The sequence below is a fragment of the Phaseolus vulgaris genome, chromosome 3 (assembly GCF_051622355.1).
Source record: "Phaseolus vulgaris cultivar YP4 chromosome 3, ASM5162235v1, whole genome shotgun sequence".
Classification (NCBI taxonomy): Eukaryota; Viridiplantae; Streptophyta; class Magnoliopsida; order Fabales; family Fabaceae; genus Phaseolus; species Phaseolus vulgaris.
Genome location: NC_143500.1, coordinates 16179146 through 16203010, shown reverse-complemented (window position 1 = coordinate 16203010; position 23865 = coordinate 16179146). Strand labels below are relative to the sequence as shown.

The 23865-nt window shown below is 30.1% G+C and overlaps 1 protein-coding gene across 1 annotated transcript; it reads left to right on the top strand.

Annotated features, from left to right (window-relative positions):
- Positions 1-3115: 3115 nt before the first annotated feature.
- Positions 3116-6176, top strand: LOC137806753 (rho GDP-dissociation inhibitor 1). Its single transcript, XM_068607019.2, has 5 exons — positions 3116-3824; positions 4049-4115; positions 4691-4909; positions 5084-5208; positions 5800-6176. The coding sequence occupies exons 1-5, from the start codon at positions 3558-3560 to the stop codon at positions 5869-5871; spliced, it is 750 nt and encodes a 249-aa protein (XP_068463120.1). The 5' UTR covers positions 3116-3557; the 3' UTR covers positions 5872-6176.
- Positions 6177-23865: the final 17689 nt, after the last annotated feature.

The window sequence follows — 23865 nt, the reverse complement described above, 5'->3', positions numbered from 1 at the left end:
TTATCCTGAGAAGTTAGTTAGGATTGAAAGTGTGGTTACTTTTAAATTTTATTAGCAGCTGCTGCTTGATTAGTTTCATATTGCATAAAAAATTTTAAAAGCACGTCGTGAAAGTTTAAAATTAAGAAAACAGGTTTTCCGTTGGCTCGAACACTAGTTTACTGTTCATTCAAACACCTGAAAAATGGTCCCCAAAAAAGATGCCTGGTGCATCTTCAGTTCTCTGTAAACCTGTGTTTTTATGATTATTATTGTTTTTCTTGATTATTTAGAATACAGTCCTTACATTGTATGGCCTGTAATTGAATCATTTGCTCATTTCATTTTCATATGAGCTGTATCTCACAATATCATAATACAAGCATTTAAGACCCACCTTCTGCCTGTGGTTAATTTCTGTCTCAATCAACCACTGAGGGATTCATGAGAACAGGAATATACTAAGTTAGGGTTTAGGATGACCTGTGAGCCTGGACATCCCAGATCTTGAAAACCGGACTGTAGGTAATGAATTATTTTTTTTCTTCCAAAGTTTCAGTTAATAGAAGGTAAATTCACATGAATATTTTTTTACTTTTATATTAACTTTTTAAGACTGTAGATGCAAGAATTGATTGTCTTCATCATAGAATCTATGCTTCCTTTGATAATTTTATCCCGTGAATAATACTTTTTATATAAGCAAAATAAACCAGTTTAACACTTGTTAACAATGGTAATTAGGTCCATTTGATATTCTTGATTTTATACCATATAAGAGCATAGTTCTAACTTATCCTCGATCATATTTATTAGATATTATCCCTATTATTAAATAGAAAGTTATTTTTGAATAACAACATTAAATAAAGCTTTGAGAACTGAAATTGACCCCAGAGGTAGAACTGCATACGTACATAATGAATTTAGCTCATGAAGTTTTGAAACCACCTCTCTCCAATCTCTGGCAAGCTAGACTGCAGAAGACTTTTCATTGTTATTACCAACCTGATTAGCAAATAGAATATTTTTAGTTTGAGTCCTTTTTTATTAAGCATATTTTATTTAACCAAAAAAAGTCCATAGATTATTGTGTACGGTTGCATTAAATTCTCTACGTGAATATTAAATCAACTGATGAAATTGTAGTTGATTTTGTGACAATTTTGAATTGCTGATTTTTAATCAGCAATTTTAGTAGAGCCAAATGCAGATAATTTTAACCTCAATAATTTCAGAACCCGATTTCAGCCACCTAATTCTAATCATAAGCACGATGATACCCATTCTGGTGAGATCGTGTGCTTTCTAAGGAATCAGAATAATTGTAAGTGCATTTGAATGTGCGTCCCAAAGGTAATACATGCAAGCAAGACTATGTCAGTTCTATGTTTTCTTTCTGCCCTTAACAGCGTGTGTGAATGTGTGTGAGGAGCTTAGTCTGTGTTTAAGGTTTTTGGAGAAAAAGTGACCACGACCACCTATTTGTGGGAATATTGTGAAACGAACGTGTTTTTCACAATCTTTATTCGATGAACGTGATGAACTTGAATACTTGATGTTTCCGAACTTCAATAAATAAATCTGTTAAAAAATAATTATGGAAAAATTTTATTCCTTTGAATAGTTGTAATACATTGTTTAATTCATGTTTTCAGCGAAATGTAAGATTGCACGCAATCATCTGCAATACTGGGAATATCTTGCCCATATATGTCATCTGCAATAATGTCATGTTTTAATTTTTTAAATGGGTTGTATTAGAAAAAGTTATTACATGAAAATATGACACGTGTAAAATTATATGCAATGCTTTTTTTTTTCTATTATTAATAAAAAGAATTACACGTTAAAAGAATCATTATCACTTGTAAAGCATTGACTTCAACTTTTAACAGTGGCGATAAATCCATTTTGAGATATTGGACTATCAAACAAGCTTGCCTTGACAAACCTACATCTTAATTGTATAAATTTAAACTTTAAAAGGAATTTATAAGAAATTGTTAACATGAAGATCATCCGCACAAGTTTTGAAATACTGGAGTTAAGAAAGAAATTAAAGTTATTTCTAAATCTGTACATAAAGCTCATGGAAATTTTATAATATATAAGCTTTTTATCCGACATTTTATTAGCAATGAGATAGGTAGAGCGATTTTTTTTTAATTAGCTTTTTATTTCTGCCTAAGTATGTAATTTGGTAGGAGAAATACAAAGACTTTATTTTTCTTAAGTTCCAAAAGCCAGCCATATTTAAATTATACTGGTATAATTTTCTGTTTGAAAGTTTCTTCCATATAGATGATATATAACAATTGATATAATGCATATTTTAAAAAAATAAATTAAAAAATGAATAATTTGATCATATGTTTGTTATTAGATTTTTATCATAGTATCATGCTTTCTAATTTTTAAAAATAGAGTGGTCTATTAATCGTGGGTGAGTTGATTGTGAATTTTGTGAACACGTCTTTACAATAATACAAGGATCGTTTTGCCCTTTCTCTGAACCTGTTTTTTTCTTCATCATATAACAACATTGCGTATTAAAAGTGAGAGTTTAGAAATTGAGACACAAAACATTGTTATACTTATTTTTATATCATGCCATAAACTCTAAATGAGTAATGATACTTATTTTGTTGATGTGATGTAAAAACAATATGGTAATGAGTGAAATTATGACCAAGAAAGGGAAGATGGAAAAAGGAAGCCAACAATTTAGTTTTAATTAAGGTTTTTTTTATTAAAAGCTTTTATTATTTTTAATTTTAATCTAACTAATGTAATAGTTTGTCTCATTTTTCTCTAGAAGAGTTATGTCCATCTAAAACATAATATATAATAGTAAAATAATAAATTATTATTATTATAAGTGATTTTTTTAAACAAAAGATAATACTTTAACTGTCCTGATGATACACAATTTGACTTGACAGTTTTAAAAAAATATAATAAAAAATAAATTTATAATTAAATAATATAAAAATTATTAAAATAATAATATTAAGAGTTAAATGGAGTGAAGAACTCCATGTTAACTTCTTCACCCAAGTAAAACTAAAACCAAAACTCAATACTCAAAACTCATTCGATTTTTTAAAATAAAGTTTCTAAAAGGGTATCATATATCACTCTTTTTTTTGGTTTGTTTTATATATGCTTGGTTGGATTTGTTGGTTACTATCTTGGGTTTTAGTGGTATTTAAAAATAAAATAAAAAATATTTTGAGTTAGTGCTAGAAGAGTGACCTTCACGATGGTGATGATGATGAAGAGGAGGAGGAGGAAGAGTCTCTCCCATTTTTGTCGTTGAATATTTGTGATTTTCGGATCACCACACGACCATTTCCTTCTCTTTCACCTCTCTTCTTTGCCTTCTTGCTGCAACACTCATTTTTTCAATCAACCCTTTCTTCTTCAACGCTCCTCACTCCTCTCTCTCTCTCTCTACCTTAACACAACCCTTTTGCAAGTTGGAGCGGATTTCAATTCTCTCTGATCCTGTGTCTCTAGCTAGCTAGCTAGGTGGTGGTTCTTGTGAAGCTGCCATCTGGGTTTCGCCACCGTTGATGTCTTTGGCCATTGGGGTGGTTTCCAACGGCAAAAGCATGGGTTTTGATGAGAAAGGCAAGGAGGGTGCAGCAGACGTTCCTGAAACGCAGCACGCCGGAAAAACGGCTCATGGGGAGGAAAGTGGCGATGAACGAGGGACGAGTCTCAGTAGACACATGAGTGAAGGTTCCATTGCTGTCACCGAGGATGAAGAAGAGGATGTCGAGAGGAGGATTGACTTGGGTCCCCAGTGCACTTTGAAAGAGCAACTCGAAAAGGATAAGGTTGGCTCTTATTCCCATTGCTTCTCTTACTTCTCTGAAACCTCTATGCTTTTTGTTTATTCCTTCCATACAACTTACATGCAATTCTGAGAGGCTCATTATGATTCTTTCACTTTTATTTTTCAAGATAAAGATTTTCATTACGATTCTACGTAAAATTTTCCTTATTTTGATCTCCTGCGTATCATTTATGCGTGTGCTGTGTTTTCTGCTTGAGATCTTAGGACGATGAGAGCTTGAGGAGGTGGAAGGAACAGCTTCTTGGAAGCGTTGACATTAACTCTGTTGGTGGTAATTACTTGTTCAATTGCTACCCTTTAAAGTTAAACCGCGTTCAGTTTCTTTCTGTTTTGTCCAGATTATCTTGAGACAAAACATGCGTTGAGTATTCAGAAATTATCATTACATGGAATTAATATCCATGTCATATATCATTGAATCTTAGACAACGTGATGTAAAAAATTTATTCATGTTAATGTAAAAACTTATTTATCATAACCATATGATTATCTCAGACAATGTAATAATTTTCCAATGCACGATAAAAAAAAACAAAAAGGGAACAATTCGTGTATGTTTTACTGTGAATTGATAGAGACGAACAAAGAATCCGTGGCATCTCTAGACACATGACTAATTCATTTCAGTTGTTACTAAAAGTTTGAAATGGGTTCTTTATACTGTTAAGTGGTGTTTTTTTATTTTTGGTTTTAGGAATAACTTTTGTAAGCTGTAACATTTTGTTTGTCTGATCAATTTCTAGTTAAAGCCTAGTGTTCCATGTTTTGTTTCTTCCTTAGGCTATATAATTTTATTAATCAGTTATAGACTTAACTCTTGACATGTTTTTATGAATGTGATTAAGAATCTCTGGAGCCAGAAGTGAAGATCCTGAGCCTTGCAATCAAGGCAGCTGGTAGAGAAGACATTGTTCTTCCCATACCAGAGTCAGGAAATCCCGAGGGTTTATGGTTTACTCTGAAAGAAGGAAGCCGTTACAGTCTGATGTTCACTTTCCAGGTCAGCCATAATATTGTTTCAGGTCTCAAATACACAAACAATGTATGGAAAACCGGCCTCAAGGGTAAGCTCTCTCCCTCAAATCATGCCAACCAAATGCTTCAATTTGAATAAATCCTCAATTTCATCCCTTAAACTGCTACTTTTTCCCATAAAAATTCCTCTGAAAAAAATTGTGAGGTGGTAAAAGTATGAATCATTATCCAATTTTTAACTTGATCTGCATATCTTGTTACAGTTGACAGCACTAAAGAGATGATTGGAACATTCAGCCCTCAAGCAGAACCTTACACACATGAGATGCCTGAAGAGACAACCCCATCAGGGCTCTTTGCTAGAGGAACATATTCAGCTAGATCCAAGGTAATGTTAATATTTCTACATATTGTTTAGTAAAGAGGGTTTCAAAATTGCTTTTTCGCGACTTCATGATACAAGCCTGCATTGGTCACGAGATCCAGTACCAGTGCATTAAATAACCAAAACTTAGCCTATCCTAAATTCTTGTCTGTCTACAACTGTCAGAATTGATGTTGTGACTTGTTTTGGAAATGAAGTGAGCACAAATTAATCTCTTTGGCATCAATCATCTCACCAATAAATGCTCTCATAAATTTGTTGCCAGATTTCATGTGTACTCATTTAATCACTCACTACTAATTATAAATTCAAATTCAGGAAACACATTTCAATCTAGTCCTCAAAGTTATACATGACTGAGACATTCTAACTTCTGAGATTAATTTAAAAACTTTTTTCGCTTAATTCTTAAATTTACAAAACAGTAATGGCTTTAGCTTATGTTGAACATAGGAAGATGTTAAAATGTTGACATATATGTGTACAATATCTCATGAATTCTCAACTCAAGGAGTAGTAATTTCATTTCTTTAGTTACAGTTTCATATGGGTTGATGCATTATTTGACCTTCTATTTTGTGTGACGTTTTTCAGTTTGTTGATGACGATAACAAGTTGTATTTGGAGATCAACTACACTTTTGATATTAGGAAGGAGTGGCTTTAGGAGTAAACTCACCTCTTCCACGAGTGATGCTTAATCCGTAGTTATTGTTATTTGAGCTGAAATCGCCTTCACTGTTTACTTGTTTCTTTCTTCATTGTTTATTTATCTCTAATCCTGTTTAAAACCAGTAATTTTAGCAATAACAAAAGGATTTAGTTTGGAGGAAGAAATTGATATTCATTTGGCGGATAATTTTGTCAATAACATGTAGTTTGCCTCTTTATTGCTTGCACAATTATGCTCAGTTAATTGTTTTCAGTCTCGCTCTTTGTAATTACGAAGCTAATAAGGAGCATTTTTCTTAATTTGTTTGTGTCCCTATGTCTTGTCATGTTCTTCGAATTTTAATGTGTTTCGGTAATATTTTAGAAAACAAACGTTAGGAAGACTGTGACAACTTTAACTTAACCTTCACATGTTGCTCTGGTTAATTTGTGTTTGTTATTGCTTTTTTTCTCAAGAAATTGGAACTTTAAATAGTATGATGAAAAATGATGGTTTAACAATTTTTTAAAGATAATATAATAATAATAACATTTGAATTAACTATCTTTATATAAACAATATTGGTTATAAATATATAGGCATTATTCAAGCAATCAAAGCAATGACTTGGAAGTGTTTTCATGAAGAATGTCTTTTATCTAATGATGGTGGTGTTTCTCAAGAGAGTTGTCATGGTACAAGTACAACAACATCAACACACACCACTTAGAAAATGTCCCAATAGAGTAACAATATTAAGAGCAAGTATATGTTAGCGACATTTGTTTTCAAATGTTATTATACAAGTACATTATTCATGATCATTGTCTAAACTTTACTTAATCTTGCAACTGTCATCTCACGTTATCTTAGTTTTAATTTTCTAATATTATGTACATTTGGGAGTTATAAAATGAGCAAAAAGATCTTAGCTTATATTTGTATAGAGTATTTTAAAGAAAAAATTTCTTTGACATCTCATACACTAAAAACATACACTTGACAGCATATTATAATATTTAAAATTAAAAAAAAAAATACACTTGACAGCATATTATAAGATTTAAAATTAAAAAATAAATTAAATATAATTAAAATATTATTTTATTGATTTGTGAAGTGTATGTTTTTTAATGTTTATGGTTTTAACATATCACCACCCTATTTTAAAAGGGTAATTCACTTTATTTTATAGAGAATTTAAAATGCTTTATGATAAAATATTTTGTTTGGATAACAAATTTTGGAATTTTATTAGAGTAATTGGATTACTTAAAATTAAAGACTTTCAAATTACATTTAAAATCAAATAATTTAAACTCTTCATACTCAAATTCATATTTTAGTCTTTCTAGTTTTGGTTGATATGAGCACAAGTTGATTCGGCTCAACCTGAGTTTGGGTAGACTAGACTCAACTTGTCATAAGATGATCCAACATAGTTTGACATGGTTGTGACAAATGTCTCACCCCAAAATATGTCCAACTTGACTTGGTCAAGCCTGATGGAAACCAAGTAGAGGAAGCCCAAACCCAAAGGATCACTAGGAGCATGGCTAGAGCATTGGGTGAAGAGCATCATTTCATGACTCTTCTTGTAATTACTCTTGTATAGTTGTAGGAGGTGTGGATATTAAATAAAGGAGTGTGAATATACAAAATAAAGTCACATTGTCCATGTGACTTGGTCAAGCCTGCCCAATTTGTCTCGGTCCCACCTAGGTCCAGCCCGACCTGTACTTCACTACAAGAAAAATGCGAATTATATACGGAATTTTGTTCTCGATTCATGGCGCCAAAATTACATACGAAAAAATCCGTATGTAAACCAAAGGTAATTACGATCCGTATGTAACTCTGGCACTATGAAGTAGAAATTAAAAAAAAAATAAACAATGGATGGGATTCAAACTCAATTTCCTTCGATGACTAAAGAAACTTTAACCACTACATTAAACAAATTCTTTAGTATTATTATGATTTTTATTATACTTATTATTATTAATAATATGAATAGTATGAAGAGTATTAATAATACTAATAATACTATTAGTATTATTAATATGAATAATATGAATATAATATTAATATTATTATTATTGTTATAATTTATATTATTATTAATATAATTTATATTATTATTATTAACATAATTTATATTATTATTATTAATATAATTTATATTATTATTATTAATATAATTTTATTATTATTATTAATATAATTATTATTATTATTATTAATATAATTTTATTATTATTATTATTAATATAATTTTTATTATTATTATTATTAATATAATTTTATTATTATTATTATTAATATAATTTTATTATTATTATTATTAATATAATTTTACTATTATTATTATTATTAATATAATTTTATTATTATTATTAATATAATTTTATTATTATTATTAATATTAATATAATTTTATTATTATTATTAATATTAATATAATTTTATTATTATTATTAATATAATTTTATTATTATTATTAATATAATTTTATTATTATTATTAATATAATTTTATTATTATTAGTATAATTTTATTATTATTATTAATATAATTTTATTATTATTAATATAATTTTATTATTTTTATTATTATTATTATTAATATAATTTTATTATTTTTATTATTATTATTATTAATATAATTTTTATAATTATTATTATTATTATTATTCAACTCAGTTTGGCTTGGCTCAAACTGACTTGACTCGACCCAACTTGACTTGATCTTGATCGGGCTAGGGTCGAGTTGGCCTTTATCGAACTACGATTGACCTGAGCCTAGCTTAACTCGATTGAACGTGGTTGGCCCCAACTCGGATGAACGTGGACTCACCTCGACTTGATTGAATGTGGGACTAATTGACTTATCTCTATCTTGGCTTAGGTTGACTTAGCTCAACTAGACTCAGATTGACTACACTCAACTTGGTGTTGAGTGTGAAGTCAGGACCAATTGGGTTGGGCTGACTAGACACCATGTTTTAGTGAATGAGCTTAATTATTGTTTGCCCTCTATAATCTTTATTTAAGAGATCTTTGTGCTTGTAATAAAATTGTAACAAATAGAATGAAAACCTAATTAGTTGTCCGTGGACGTAGGTTGCAAATTGGTGACCGAACCACGTTAAATCCTGTGTTGTTTATTTTCTGCAGTTGATTCGTGATTGTGTGTGTTGTTTCCACGTGCGTTTTTTTTCCATCACTTGGGACCAGGCAAATTCGAATCGATCAAGCTTGACTTGGCCTTGATCGGGCGAAGCTAACCTGATCTTGATCGGACTATAACAAACACCAACCTAGTTCAACTTGGTTGAACATGGATCAGCCATTACTTCACTGGATATGTTTTTTTCGACTCGACTTGACTTGGGTTCACTTGACCTAAGCCTAGACTCACTCAACTCAACCTAGGCGTTAGCCTAGTTGACTCAACCTAGATGTATACCGACTCAACTCAACTTGAATTCAAGTCGACTTGGCTTGACTCTAACCTAAATTGACTCAGTGTTATCTTACTTAGTTCTGACCCGATCTAGCAATTCATAAATTAATAATAATCTTATTCATATAAATTGAGAAAATCTTTTAAAAATATAAAATGAAAAATCTTAAAAAACTTTTACCAAAGAACAACATCAATCATCATCTACTATAAAAGATTATTAATATTGATATTTTTGAATTTTAAATAATTATTTAATATTCAAATAATTTTTAAAATTTAGTAATAATTAAAATACTTTATCTAAACAATAAATTTAAAATTACTAATTTAAACGGTATTATCTAAAAAAACATTTACAAAATAAAATAATTTGAAATGAAAATAATTTAAATTTATTGTATTTAAATATTTTAGAAATTATAAAATTTTCTTAAAAAAGGTTAGAGAGGTCATCATGACCCTCATCCAACTTTCTAAGATCAACCATCGAATTTTGACCTTTTTTTAAAAGAGTTTCCAAATTGATAGTATTAATAACTAAAATCACATTTAATTCCTTTTTTATCTTTTAAATGCAACCAAAAATTTATTGTTTAACCATTATTTTAATGCAAAGCCTCATTAATTAAGTGTAAAAGTAAAAATAAGAATTTTGATTGAAATTAAAGACAAATAGTTTTGTACAGAATTTTCACATCCCATAAATTTTTACGAATAAATGTTTTTCTATTTGTATTATTAGTGAGTGAAGGTTTTCGTGACACTACTTTACATTTTTAGATAAATAAGGAGTTAATGGGGTGTCCGCTATCCAACTTTTAAAAATATGAATATAAATCAAACTTCGTCTAATTCGTTTTATTTTTGCAAAAGTAACGTGCATTTTTTCTAGATTACCAAAATAGAAATTCTTTTAAAGGTAAGTGATATTTGGAAATTCAAATTTATAAAAAATAGTCATATTTTCAAATTTTTTATTTTTTATTTTCATTAAAAAGTCGTATGTGTATATGTAAATTTTTTTATTTTAATCTTTTAAACCCATACCTGGTGTTGTAATATTTATTAATTTACTGAAATGAAATCGTGTTTTAATGAAGGACTTCGGTTATTTTATTTATATTAAAATTATGCTCACACCTTTTTTCATTTTTTAAATTAAATGTTGATAATTTAGAAATTTTTTATATTAAAAGTAAAATAAACTTTAGTAAAAATATTTCAACATATATTCATTATTTACATAGAATATTATCATAGTTATAATTTTCAATTTGAGAGAATGAACATTTTTAAAATTATTTGGAACTACTTAATTAATTTCATTTTGAATGAGAATACCGATAATTTTTTTTATGGAGGTTATTTTTTTAATGAAATTGATCATTTTTTTTTTAATTTAAACAAAGCAAAAGTTAAATACGATTCCTAAATTACCAAAATTTAAATAAATAAAAAAACAAAAGTTCTGCTTTTTAGTATATATAAATAACCTAAAATTGTGCTTACCAAGTCATTGCAATCACAAACAATTTAAAACAGTAAAGTTATATATACATTGATCCACTTTTATATGCAATGGTTACAAAAATTACAATAAATAAAGTCATGTATTATGTTTTAACAAAATTAAGAAAAAACTAAGATCCTATTTGAAAACACGACTCTCTTTTTTAGGTCAATACCTAAATACATATTTTTAATATATATATATATATATATATATATATATATATAATATCCGGAAGGAAGATAATCTTTCTAACAAATCATAGAATGAGGCATTTATAAGTTGAAAAAATCACTGGTATTTTTTTATAAATAAATAAGAAACATGGCATAAATGTTGACAATGTTGTGTATGCATCTTCTTAACATAACATTTATTTTCCTAAAAAATATGACTTTTATTACATATAATTTTTTTATTGCGTATTATTTACTACTTTGAATGTTTCATTCTTTTAAAATGTTTATCATTTTAAAAATATAAATTAATTTACACATCAATGTCTTAATTTATTATTTTTTAATTTTCTAATAAGGATATATTTATCAAATCGGTTAAGGATTATTACTTAAGATGTTGGGAGAAATAAAAAGACAAATTTAAATTTTTACTTCCCTTCTCATTATGTTATAAATAAAGAACTAAGATAAAATAAAGAGAATTGAGATATTATACTTGTAGGTTTAGTTAAAGAGAACTAATGTAAAATAAAAGTAAATAAAGAATATAAAACAAAAAATATTAGCTTTCTTCTAAATGTATTGTATCCATATCTTTTATTACATGAACTTCTGATTCTTAATCTATTTCATTTCTTTTCAACTGTCATGTATTTACGGAATTCCAAAAAATATAAAAAATAACATATTGAAACAGGACCATACATGTTCAACCTCTTCAAGGTGATTTGAAGCACAAAACTAGCATAATTGAAACACAAAACTAGCGAATATCTCCTTAATCGTGAATATCTCCTTAATTATACATCATAATCAAATGGACAATGAAATAAACAAGTTTTAAGGCATTGCATCTTTATGTTATGCTTATAGGATTAGAAAGATTGTAGGTTTTTTTACTTATAAAGATGGTATAATTTTATTTATAATTTATTGGAAATAGATAATTTTATTTTTAAAATATAAAAAAGGATATGGAAAATTTAAAAACAAAAATTCAATATACAATTTTACTTTCAATGTATTTATTTTTTTTAAATTAAGTAAAGAAGTAACGTATGGAAACACGATTTTTTTTTTTTTTAAATAAATTGCAGTTTCATACACGACTTTTTTTTAATATTTTTAAGTAAAAATTAAACTTACTTGCAAGATATATATGTGTATATATATATATTATTTTTTTCTTTACATTCTCTTATACTTTTATACACGTCTAATATTTAGTTTTGAGTTTCATTTTAATTACAACTCTCTTTGTTATTTTCATGAGTTATCCTGACACCGATTATATTTATTTTATATTTAAGGTAAACCCGGCATTTATAAACATGACTGCAACAAAGATGCTGGTTATTTTCAGTTATTGAAATGAACCGATGTCAATGAGCTTGATTTTTCGACGAACCATTTTATAGTTTAAAATTTTGAATAGAGGCTGGTTACTAGGTAAAATCGTTGTCTATAATTTTGTTTTTGAATCCTAAATAGAACCTGTGCCATTTTCGCAAACTTCTTCCCTGCACCTTCACGGCCTGCGTTCTTCCTCCATTGTTGTTCCATTGGTTCTCCATTTCTGCTCTATTCATTCTTCCTCCATTGCTACTCCATTTTCGCAAACATTACAAGGTATTTTCAAAGTTGCAGCGTTCTCCATTACTCCTCCGCTTCTGCTCCGCCGCCACTACTCCTTCATCTCTGCGCCTCTTGAGCAACTGCCCACCATCACAATTTTTTTTTTGGTTATATATTTATTTATTATTAGTAGAAATTAAAATTTATTTATTGTTATATATTTTTTAATATTTTTATATATTTATTTATTTTTAATAGAAATTAAGATTTATTTATTGTTAGTAGAAATTTATTTATTGTTATATATTTATTTATTGTTACTAAATTATGGAAGAATTGTGACATTTGAAAAAGTCAAGGACATGATTAATTAGATTTAATTGGGTAGTAGCCATTGCATTACATGATATATTTTGAATTGGATGTATTATTTATTAGAGTTGTTTATTTATTAAATTGCATGTATAATTATATATATTTGTTAATGTTTTTGAATTGCATGTATATTTATAATTCTTTAATATGTGTTGGTATTGAGTTTGAAGGGTGTTCGACCCTCGAAAAAATGTTAGATTTTGGACTGGATCCAAATTTAGTAAACTTTCATTGACAAATCATTATAGAACATACATATGGATCGAGATTGAATTAATTTATTTCACATAAGTGATGAGTATGAAAGAGGAGTAAAAGAATTTATACAATTTGTGCAACATAATGTCAACCGGGTGATGGAGTAAAATTTAGGTGTTCGTGCTTTAATTATTTGAATTGGAGGAGATTGAATGTTAACAAAATCAGGGAGCACCTTCTATGTGATGAGTTTCTACGACCTTATACAACTTGGACATGTGAATTATTACATTTACCAAGTGTGACTGTATCCCAAGAATATGTTCAATCCATCATGAATGATGTACATGATGATCAATTGGAGGACATGATTCGTAATGTTGGAGTTGAGTCTTTTGCAAAAGCGCATGGATACAAAAGTATGTCAAGCGATGTACTGATAAATGGATCAACTAACTTCACACGATTGTCAGCAGTGTTAAGATTGATGAATTCAAAGACAATAAATAGATGAACTGATAAAAGCTTCACGGGATTATGACATTAATAGTCATCACCTATACCCTTTTATGAGTATATTATGATATAATTTTACGTATGAAATAAGCATCGGTTATTGAAATAATTGGCGCCTTTATGACATTAATAGACTACGGTGCATAATCATCGTCTATAAGTCAAAACTATAGACGACATGCTCATAAACTATCGTTGTAAAACTAGTGCTTAAGGGCTTTAAAAACTGTTGTCTAAGAGCATTTTTACACTAGTGGAGTGACAAACAAACTTTATTTTATTTCTATTAAGTTGGATTTATATTAGGAGCAATAACCTTTGCCAACTGTGCTTGTTTGGACTTATGCTCTTTTGCTTGAGCTTCTCTAAATTCACTCAGCATGAGTCAAAGTAAAAATAATAGAAGAAATACAAGACAATTCATAATAATTAAGTAAAAAAGGTAAGTATTAGAAAATAGAAGAGTAAAAGCATGTAAAACCCTTCTCACTTTCATTATTTATCTTTTTCTTCTCTCTCCTTCCAATTTTCTCTTTCTTTTCCTCTAAATTCTTTTTACTTTGGTTCATTCATAACAAGTCTCTTTTAGAATTTGATCACACTTTTTAATAGTAGGGGAGTTAATGATCATTTTCAACTTATCATTTTTTTTAAATAAAGTAAGTTTCTATTTACTTTGAAGATTCTTTATTTACTTTATTTCTCTTGAAATTGTCATCAATCATAGTAGAGTTGGTTGAGAAAAGTTATAATCGTTAAATTTACATTGAATTTTTATTATATTTTGATACTTTACTTTAGATATCTAGATTTTAAGTTATTCTCTTGCTTGAGCAAAACTTTATTTAGAACAAGAGATTATAGGTAAAGGAACTATTTATATTTTTTTATAGAACCTTAAGATAAATTATCCGAATTTGAATGTGACTTGGTCACAAGATCTTAATTTCTATGCAAATATCATGTTTTGATTTGAAAATAATTTGAATGCTATTTGAGTTTTTGGTTGATATAGAATTGTTTTAAATGTTTTGAATTTGTACTCTTGTTGAGATGTTGATATAATGTTTAAATTATGCATCTTAAAGTATAAAGTTTCTTTGAGGGTTGAATATAGTTTAAATGAGTAAAGTTACTTTCCTGTAGTCATATGTTTGTTTATGAGTTTGATGTAAATATATATATATATATATATATATATATATATATATATTTTGAATGATTAAAGTTGAATTGAAATAAACATACGATGATATTTCAATAAATTATGGTTGTATTGGTCATTTGAATTTGTTTGAAAATTGTAGTTATTAAAATGGTTTTGAGAAAAGCTTTTGAAGACAAATTTGGTTCTGCTACTGCATTTTCTTATATTTTAGTTAAAATGAAGGATTTAATAAAGCAACTCAACCTTTATTTTTGGCCATATTTTACTCAAACAAAAAATAAAGTTGTAACTCAACCCTTCTCTCGACTAAATTTTTGTTAAAATGAAGAAATTTTCACTCAAGCGAGACAATTTTTTATTAAACTATATTTTTTCTTTAATGGATTTGATGTGATTGTTAAATACAAATGTAAATAAAATTTTAATTTGTATATTTAATTAATTCGTGGTTTTGTTTAAATAAGTTATGTTGTATGAAAATGATTTTTGAGAATGATAATAATTGTATGAATTTGGGGTCACACACTTTGGATGATGTGTGAACCAATGCTTGATTTGTGTATTAAGAAAAGACAACTATGTTGTAACAAATATCTAAGTCATTTACTTCACTTATAATCCAAGTCATATATGCACTAAGATATCAAGTGTCGAGAAGTTGAGAGAGGAGTTCTTGCACACTCCGCCATGTGTAGATGTGCAACTTGGATTGTAATGACCTTACCTTGATCCATTATTCTTAGGTTCGTTGGTTAATCTAAGTCTTGATTTGGAGCATATTTTAAGGTAGGATATGATTAATATGAGTCTTTTGAGAGGTGTCAATTGATATTCTATTTGTTGAATATCTTTTGAGATATAAATTCATATGATATCTATATTGTTTTTGTATATTCGTGTTTGATGGAATTAAATTGTTAGTCAAAAGATATGTCCTTTTATATACATTTTTTTTCACATTTGAAATTTTATAAGGGGCAACATCTATAAGATATTGGAGTTCTATTTAAGAATTTAAAAAAAAAAATTGTATTTGTGTAGGTTCAAGTTGTATTATAAAATACTTAATACTTTGTATGAATCCTTTGTTAGGTTTATAATAAAGATTATAGTTTCGTGAGGTTATTACAAAGAACACATAATAAAAAAAATTAAAAGAGAAATTTGATTATTAAAAAATATTATTTTAAATTTTTAATAAATTTAAATATTTTCAATTAAGTTATTATTAAAGATTTACATTATACTGAATATTAAAAAATTTATGTTTTTTAATTGAGTTTTATCCACAATTGCAGTGATATAATCATTTGATTTGCCTTCTAAAATCAATTAAAATTTTCATATAATTTTTCTTCCTTTTTTTCTACTATTCAAACATCCTATTTTTATTTTACTCCTTCTCTTCATCGTTACAAGATTTTTGGGATCGAAGATGAAACTTCATTTTTAATAACAACATTCTATATCTTGCTGTGTTTTTCGAGCCTCTCCAACAAGTTGCACTTCATGTATTTGGGTTTTTTTTTCTATTAAATAAAAAACAGTTGTTATTAACTTTTTAAAATAAATAAATTTAAATAAAGTCACAATTTCTTTTTTTAAATAGTTTGTTATATTCTCGCATTCTCATACTTTTCTAGTGCAATATTTTAAAAAAAATAGTTTCTTCCTTTTAATGTGTTTAAGAGAGTTGAGAAGAAAATTTGTTATATTATTACTATTTTTTTAATTTTGTACTTCAATTTTGCGTATTGTTATTTTTTGGGTTTTGTAACTTCTAAAAAATATAAAAAAAATTACCACTCAAAAATATCACAAAACTTATTTTAACCACTAATCAACCACCACAACTACTTGAAAATGAAGAAAAATGCACCAACAACCACATTCTCCATCATACTTAACAATGTATTATTGAAATTAAAAGAAAAATGTTCTTACAAAGGCCTAGAAGCAAACTTCTTCTTCTTGGATTTGCTAACTTCTTGGTCCCCCTTCTCGATTTTGGGCTCTCAGTCTCCTCTCACGGGTATGTGTGTGTACCTACAAAGCGCTCCAATGTCAAAGTCAGAATCAGTTTAAATAGTTATCAAATAAAATTACTTTGCTTACCTCTTGAGTTGATCATCTATTTATAATGTTCTTTTATTGGGCTCAGATCCTGTTTAGGCCTTTTCTTTTTGTACCTAATATTTATTAAACGCACACTTGTACATTTGGGCTTGTTTTATGGGCTTTGCTACAATAATTAATTTAATATTATTTATTTATTCTTTGCATATAGACTTGCGGCCTAACCTTTCGGTTTGACCTTTCGGCCTAGACAACCTTTCAGTTTTACTTTTCGGCCTAAACAGTACACTAGCCCCCAAGCATGATGATTTGGAAAAGACGTTATGCCTATTAAGAAATGAAAAGTTGTACTTAATGCTTGTGATAAGAAAACATTTTTTGAAAATGGTTTTATCATTCAACGAACAACGAAGATTGTAATGTTCTTGCAGTACTCGGTCACTTATCCCATAAGATTCCTACTCACGCTTTGTTACAACTGTACACTTCTAAAAGGCCACGAAAAGATTTCATTGGTAGGTAATTTTTTCAAGTTATTTCTTTTTTCAACAAGAGAATTTTAACTTTGCTAAATCTTTTGTTGATTTTCAGGTTTAATGATGGCTACTAACCTAAAAGTACGTGCTTACTTCTAAAAAATTCTTAGCAAAACTGGAGGTAAAAGACTTGAATCTTTAACTACACGAGTTAGAGAATTATCAAATGTGAATGCTCAACACAAGGCCAAGAAGGAATTACTAAAAGATGAGATTGCTAGTTTGATTGCCGAGAGATTGAAACTTCATGATGAAAATCAACAACTGAAAGAAGGCTTATCTGACTTGTCTTCCGCAAAACAAGCTGATGTTGAGAATATTCATCATTTGCAAATGGATATAAGTCAGCTAAAATCAAACGTGTTAAAGGTTGAGGGCTACGTTATTGATCAACATAAGTTTGGTTTCGAGAAAGCTCTTCAGCAAGTCAAGTACTTTTACAAGATTTCTTTAGATGAAGGAAACTTTGATGTCGGCAAAGATTTTTATAATGGTGAGCTGATCCCAGTTGACGAAATCCCTTATGATGATACACCAGAAGAAGGAAATGTGCATGACCATGATCGTGTTGATGCCGAGAAATGAGTCGGCTTTTTCTTTGATTTTTTGTAATAGCTCCCCGTTATAAGTTATCGGTTATTTTACATGTTTCATCTTGGTCTTTAATGTCATTTTTGGTAGTACGAAATTGAAATATGTATAATGTCCCTTTCGGTTTTACTTTTCGGCTACCTTTTTTATCATTTAATTTTGAAGTTTAACTTTTCGGTTTATATAATAATGAGTGTGTTTTAAATTTATACATTGAAATTATAATAAGTTTCAAATTAAGATTGAAAGAAAAAATTGATTTGTATATAATATTTTTGCATATATTCGAAGATTTTGACTTTAGTTTGTTTAATATATTTCAAAAAATTTGAACATCTTCATCAATGTTTCAGTTTTACCTTTTGGCCTAGACAACCTTCTCGCCTCACCTCTAGGTGCAACCTTGGCCCAACCTTTCATTTTGACCTTTCGGTCTCACTTCTAGGTGCAACCTTGGCTCAACCTTTTGGTTTGACCTTTCGGTCTTACTTCTAGGTGCAACCTTGGCTCAACCTTTCGGTTCAGCTGACGTATTAGCTAACCTATCAAAATTATTATCTTATGAAACGTTTATCTCTCGTTGTTAAGTCATACCTGCGTTGGTCGTCTTTTAAAAATTTATGCTATTAAAGATGTGAGAAGTAAAAAACAAATGTAATTTCGTTTGGAATTTCTCTTGGAGTAAAGATGTCCCCGAGAATTTTATAATTTATATGCAATAAACTCCCGGGAAGGATTTCACCTAGAGTGAAAGCATCTTAGGCCGAGAGGTTTTGTAATTTAAACGAGACATTCTCGGGAGGGATTTCACCTAGAGTGAAAGCATTCTGGGCCAAGAGATTGTTAGAATGGATGGCTTTAAACTATAGGGGGTGAATGGTTTAAAGAGGGTTTTCACAAACTTTTTAAGTCAAGAATGAAATTATCTCAAGAAACAATTGATAAGGAATCCAGTTTGCCAAAACAATAAGACAAAACAACGGCACCAGAAAAACAATCGGTTGTTTCGCGGAAACAATCGGTTGTTTATACCAGTTTACACAATCAAAACTGAATTTAAAGAGTTAACGATAGAGAGAATGTACACAGATGTTTATACTGGTTCACTCTAAACCCAGAGCTACATCCAGTCTTTTCATAAACCACTGAGGAATTCCACTAAGCAATCAAACCTAGATCACTTACAACACAACCAAGAAAGGGACCTTGATCCCCTCAAGACACACACTTCTCTTGGCCAACACACCAACACTAAGAATGCTGATCTTGATCCCTTCAAGAACACACAACACTTCTCAGCAAGCACACAGAAGAAACTTGTTCAACAGATACAAGGATTACACTTGTTACAGAAGTAAATCTGAAATCAATACAAGCAGAAATCCTATCTCACACTTTTTGATCAATCTCAATCTCTAAGCAATCTCAACTCTTTGAAAATCATAATCTTGTTGTTCTCAAAAGATTATTATTTCTTAAATCTGTTTTTCTGAATTTATTCAAAGATGTTTGTTATCAAATCTTAACAAACTTATTCATTGCATTTAAAGATTGGTCAAAGCATTAAAGACTGAAGCGTAATCAGTTAAAATCATTTAATGCTCAGTCAAAGCACAAAATAGTTTTTCTGTTATGGTACCAAAACAAACAATCGGTTGTTTCCTCGAATCAATCGGTTGTTTTGGTTTTAACAGCTCAACCATTTGAAAAACAGTTTTCAATCTTTTCTAAAAACATCTAAGTATAAAACAATCGGTTGTTTTGACAAAACAATCGGTTGTTTTGACAAAACAATCGGTTGTTTTGACAAAACAATCGGTTGTTTTTCACTTAGTTTGAAAAACACTTTTCTTTTAAAAAGATTGAGAATGCCTATGCTTTGGATTCAATCAAAGAGTGGATTACAAAACTCAAACTACCCCAGATCCTAACTAAGACAGCTCAGCAACAGCAAGCACAACCAAGCCTTCAACATCCTTCAAAGGGGTTTGGATTCTTCAAAGCTTGAACACCACTTGGTTCAACAATCTCCCCCTATTTGATGAAGACAAATCCCTGATGCTTGTGTTGTACCTGATTGAATCTGAAGCAGTTCCTGCAAGATACAATTTTAAGCAAAGCATAGAACTTCTGATATTTGGTTAGCACAGAAACAAGTATAGAAATTCAGAGCATAATATCAGAGTAAACAACAAATAAATATAGGAGCAAAAACGTATAAGGTTTCACTCATCCAAACTGTTTTGCAGGTAGAAAATAAAAACTGAAATCAAACACAACATATATCTCCCCCTATTTGTCTTCACAAATAGACGAAGAGAAGAGATAACACAATATAATTGTTTTGAATACATCAGAATTAAACAACAAAAGCAGCAAAAAGAAAAACTGATACATCCACCAAAAAAATAATTGGTTGTTTCGATACATCAATCAGTTGTTTTTCTTCATTCATCATCATCAGCATATTGAAGATCAAAGATTTGATTCTGTACAACCTCGATCTGTTCATCTAGAGTCATGAAGCGTGCATCCATGTTGTCAAACCTGTTATCAATCCTCTGGAAATTGCTGACACAGAGATCATGGAGATTCCTTTGATTCTCCTCAAAGCTATCAAGCCTATTCATCATGAGTCTCTCAAACATGGTTTGCATCCTTTCTTCTTGATTCCCAGCACCAGCACTAGGTCCAACATCTTGATGTGCGTCAGGTAGATCTTCATGTTGAAAATCCATATCAGCAGGTTCATCTTGTTCATGATCAGCAGCAACATTAGATGAGGCACCAAAGTCACCATCTTTGCTAATCCATTTGCTACCTACTTTGGTAAAACCCATTTTGCTGAGTGATCCATTGTTCAACTCTTGAGTTAACTTGACCAACTCAGATGTTTCATCCTCTAGGTTCACTTCAAAATAGAGTAGAAATTTAGATACCAAAACAGCATATGGATATTGATAGTCATTTAACCTCATTGCCTTTTGCATGTGCTCTTTGATGATGTGGATCCAATTGATTTTGATCTTCTTCATAATGCAAAAGATGTACACCAGATCTTCCTCAGTAAGAACTGAATGATTGCTCCCCCTTGGTGTTAGAATCCAAGTCACAATGAGGGCTAACAACCTTTCATCAAGCTTTAGGCCTCCAACCGAGCAAGTCCTAACTTGAGCATGTTGGTTCTTCAAGCAACTCTTGTAGTATTGGATTTTGTTGAAATCCTCCACTACTCCAAGGTTTCCCTTGTTAATCCTGAGGCCTAAGTACTTTAGACCAGCAACAACAGCCCATACCTCATGGGTTATCTCCATATCTACACCTTTTACATGAGAAACTAGGTTGTTTCCCTCAAACTTGAGATTTGTGTAGAACACCCTTATTAAATCTGGGTAGATGTTTCCCTTCATCTCCAGGAACTTTCTGAGAGATTGATCTTTGAGCAGCCTCCTTACATTGTCCAGCTTTTGGCTTTTCAGCCAATCAAAGCACACAACCTTGGGGTTGTTTATCACTTTGGTGCTTGTTTCAAACCTATATCTCTCAATTAGATCATTGTCTCCAGAAAACCATCCTTCTAGCCTTCCTCCAGACCTTACAGCTCTGGTTTTGACTCTTTTTGAGGTGGGAGGAGTCGAGTCCATGATGGCAGAGAAGAAAACAGAGAAAAGCTCACTCACAGATTTTGCAAGAGATGTTGTAAGAGATGTTGCAATTGGTTGTTCTTATGGAAGAGATCAGCTGCAACAGATTTTATAACTGTAATAGAATTAAAAAACATTCAATGTCATGAGTGGGTACCGGATTTTCAGAGAGAGAGGACTTGACCCTGCCCTGCACAGAAAACGTCAGAAAAAGCTGAAAATCACACGGTCTTCACATGTGATCTTTGACTAGTCATTAAGGCTCTTGAATTTCCAAGATTTTGGAATATATTCCTTTATGACTGTTGTAACTTCTCTCTAAACGTGATCAACTTTCAACACAAGTTCATTGACCAAGGATTCTCTCTTTAAATTGATCTGCAACGAATAGAAATTCAAAATAGAAATTAAATTGATTTCTTTACAATGCTGTCAGGCTCAAAACAATCGGTTGTTTCGAAGAAACAATCGGTTGTTTTTCTGCAGCAGTTAAAACTGATTTTGAATTTTAACCATGAGCAGAAAGAGTTCAAAGCAAATGAAGTTAAGCATGTTAAAAAAAGATATTTAACCATGAGAAAGAACTTTAAAACAGAAATTAAGAACAGAGAAAGGAAGGTCTTATCCTTTATGTTGTTCTTTCAATGAGCCATGTGCTTTGTGATCAAGAAGCCTATTTTAACTGTTGAGGGCCTTTGGACAGATGCATAACATTGATTCAACTTCAATGTTGGTCTTTTTCTTCCAAAAAACTTGATCAGATGACTCAGTCCTTCACACTTCTTTAGAATTCCTGCACAAGCATGAGTTCAAGCAACAAGATTTGGTCCCTTCACAAATGTGGGTCCAATTGATTTCTTTTTCTCATTTGGAACCTCACATCCTTTAGGAATCCATTTCATGTAGCCTCTAGGAACAACGAACTTTCTTATTTTGCAAAATCTAACTGAATGGCCCTTCTTCATGCAATAAAAGCATGTAACAACCGGTTGTTTCGATTTAACAATCGGTTGTTTTACTGGCTTTCTTAATTTTTTTTTGAAAACTTATCTTGTTGGTTTTGTGGATTGAAACCTAAACCAGCCTTTCCAAAAACACAGCTTTGAGATGCCAAGACATTCTCAAAGTTAGATTTCCCTTTTGAAAGCTTGTCCACGGTTTCAATAAGATAATGAACCTTTTTCTCAAGATTTTCACAATTTTCGCAAATGAGAGTGTCACACTTGCAAGAAGAATTTTTGAAATGATTTTCCAGATTTTTGAAATCATTTTTAGATTTTTCAATCTCATCTTCAAGTGATTTCACTCTCTTTTCCAGCAGTTGTTAAGTTCTTTCAATCGGTTGTTTGAAAGAACCAATCGATTAACTTCATCATGAGTTTCTTGAAAAGCTTCAAGCAATTCACTATAATTTTTTTCATTTAAAGAAGCACATGAACTTACCTCACTTGAGCTACAAGATTCATCATCTTCTTCAGCTATCAAGCAGATGCTTGCTTTCTCATCTTCACTTGATGAAGAACTTGATGATGATACCTCATTTTCATCCCAAGCTATGTAGGCTCTCTTTGTCTTGCCTTTCTTTTCCTTGTTGCTAGGCTTTTTCTCCTTGCTCTTGTTTGGACAATCTGCCTTTATATGACCTTGCTCACCACAGCTAAAACAAGTATAGTTATTGGAATTAAAATCATTTGATTTCTTGTTTCCATACCTATCTTTGTTGTTGTCCTTGTTGCGATTCCTCTTCGAGAATTTGTTGAACTTTCTTGACAGCAAGCTAAGGTTTTCCTCATCACTATCACCACTGGATTCTTGTTTTCCTTTGTGCTTGGAAGCTTTTAAGGCTATGCTCCTTACGTGCTTGTCTTCGCTTTCTTGAACATTGAGTTGATTCATCTCTAACTCATGTTCCCTAAGCTTACCAAACAAAGAAGCCATACTCAAGGATGTTAGATCTTTAGACTCGGAAATAGCAGTTACCTTGGGTTGCCATGCTCTATCAAGACATTTCAAGATCTTGATGTTTAGCTCTTCCTTTTCAAAGGTCTTGTCAAGGCTCATGAGATGATTGATGATGTGCGTGAATCTTTTCTGCACCTCAGCAATTGTTTCACCTTTGAGCATTCTGAACATCTCATACTCTTGGATTAGAGTATGCTTCCTAGCTTTCTTT

What these genes read in the sequence shown, in the direction of transcription:
- LOC137806753 (XM_068607019.2), top strand. Translation starts at nt 3,558, where the DNA reads ATGTCTTTGGCCATTGGGGTGGTTTCCAACGGCAAAAGCATGGGTTTT. An exon ending in AGCAACTCGAAAAGGATAAG is followed by an intron (nt 3,825 to 4,048) that starts GTTGGCTCTTAT and finishes TTGAGATCTTAG; the next exon opens with GACGATGAGAGCTTGAGGAG. An exon ending in ATGGAAAACCGGCCTCAAGG is followed by an intron (nt 4,910 to 5,083) that starts GTAAGCTCTCTC and finishes ATCTTGTTACAG; the next exon opens with TTGACAGCACTAAAGAGATG.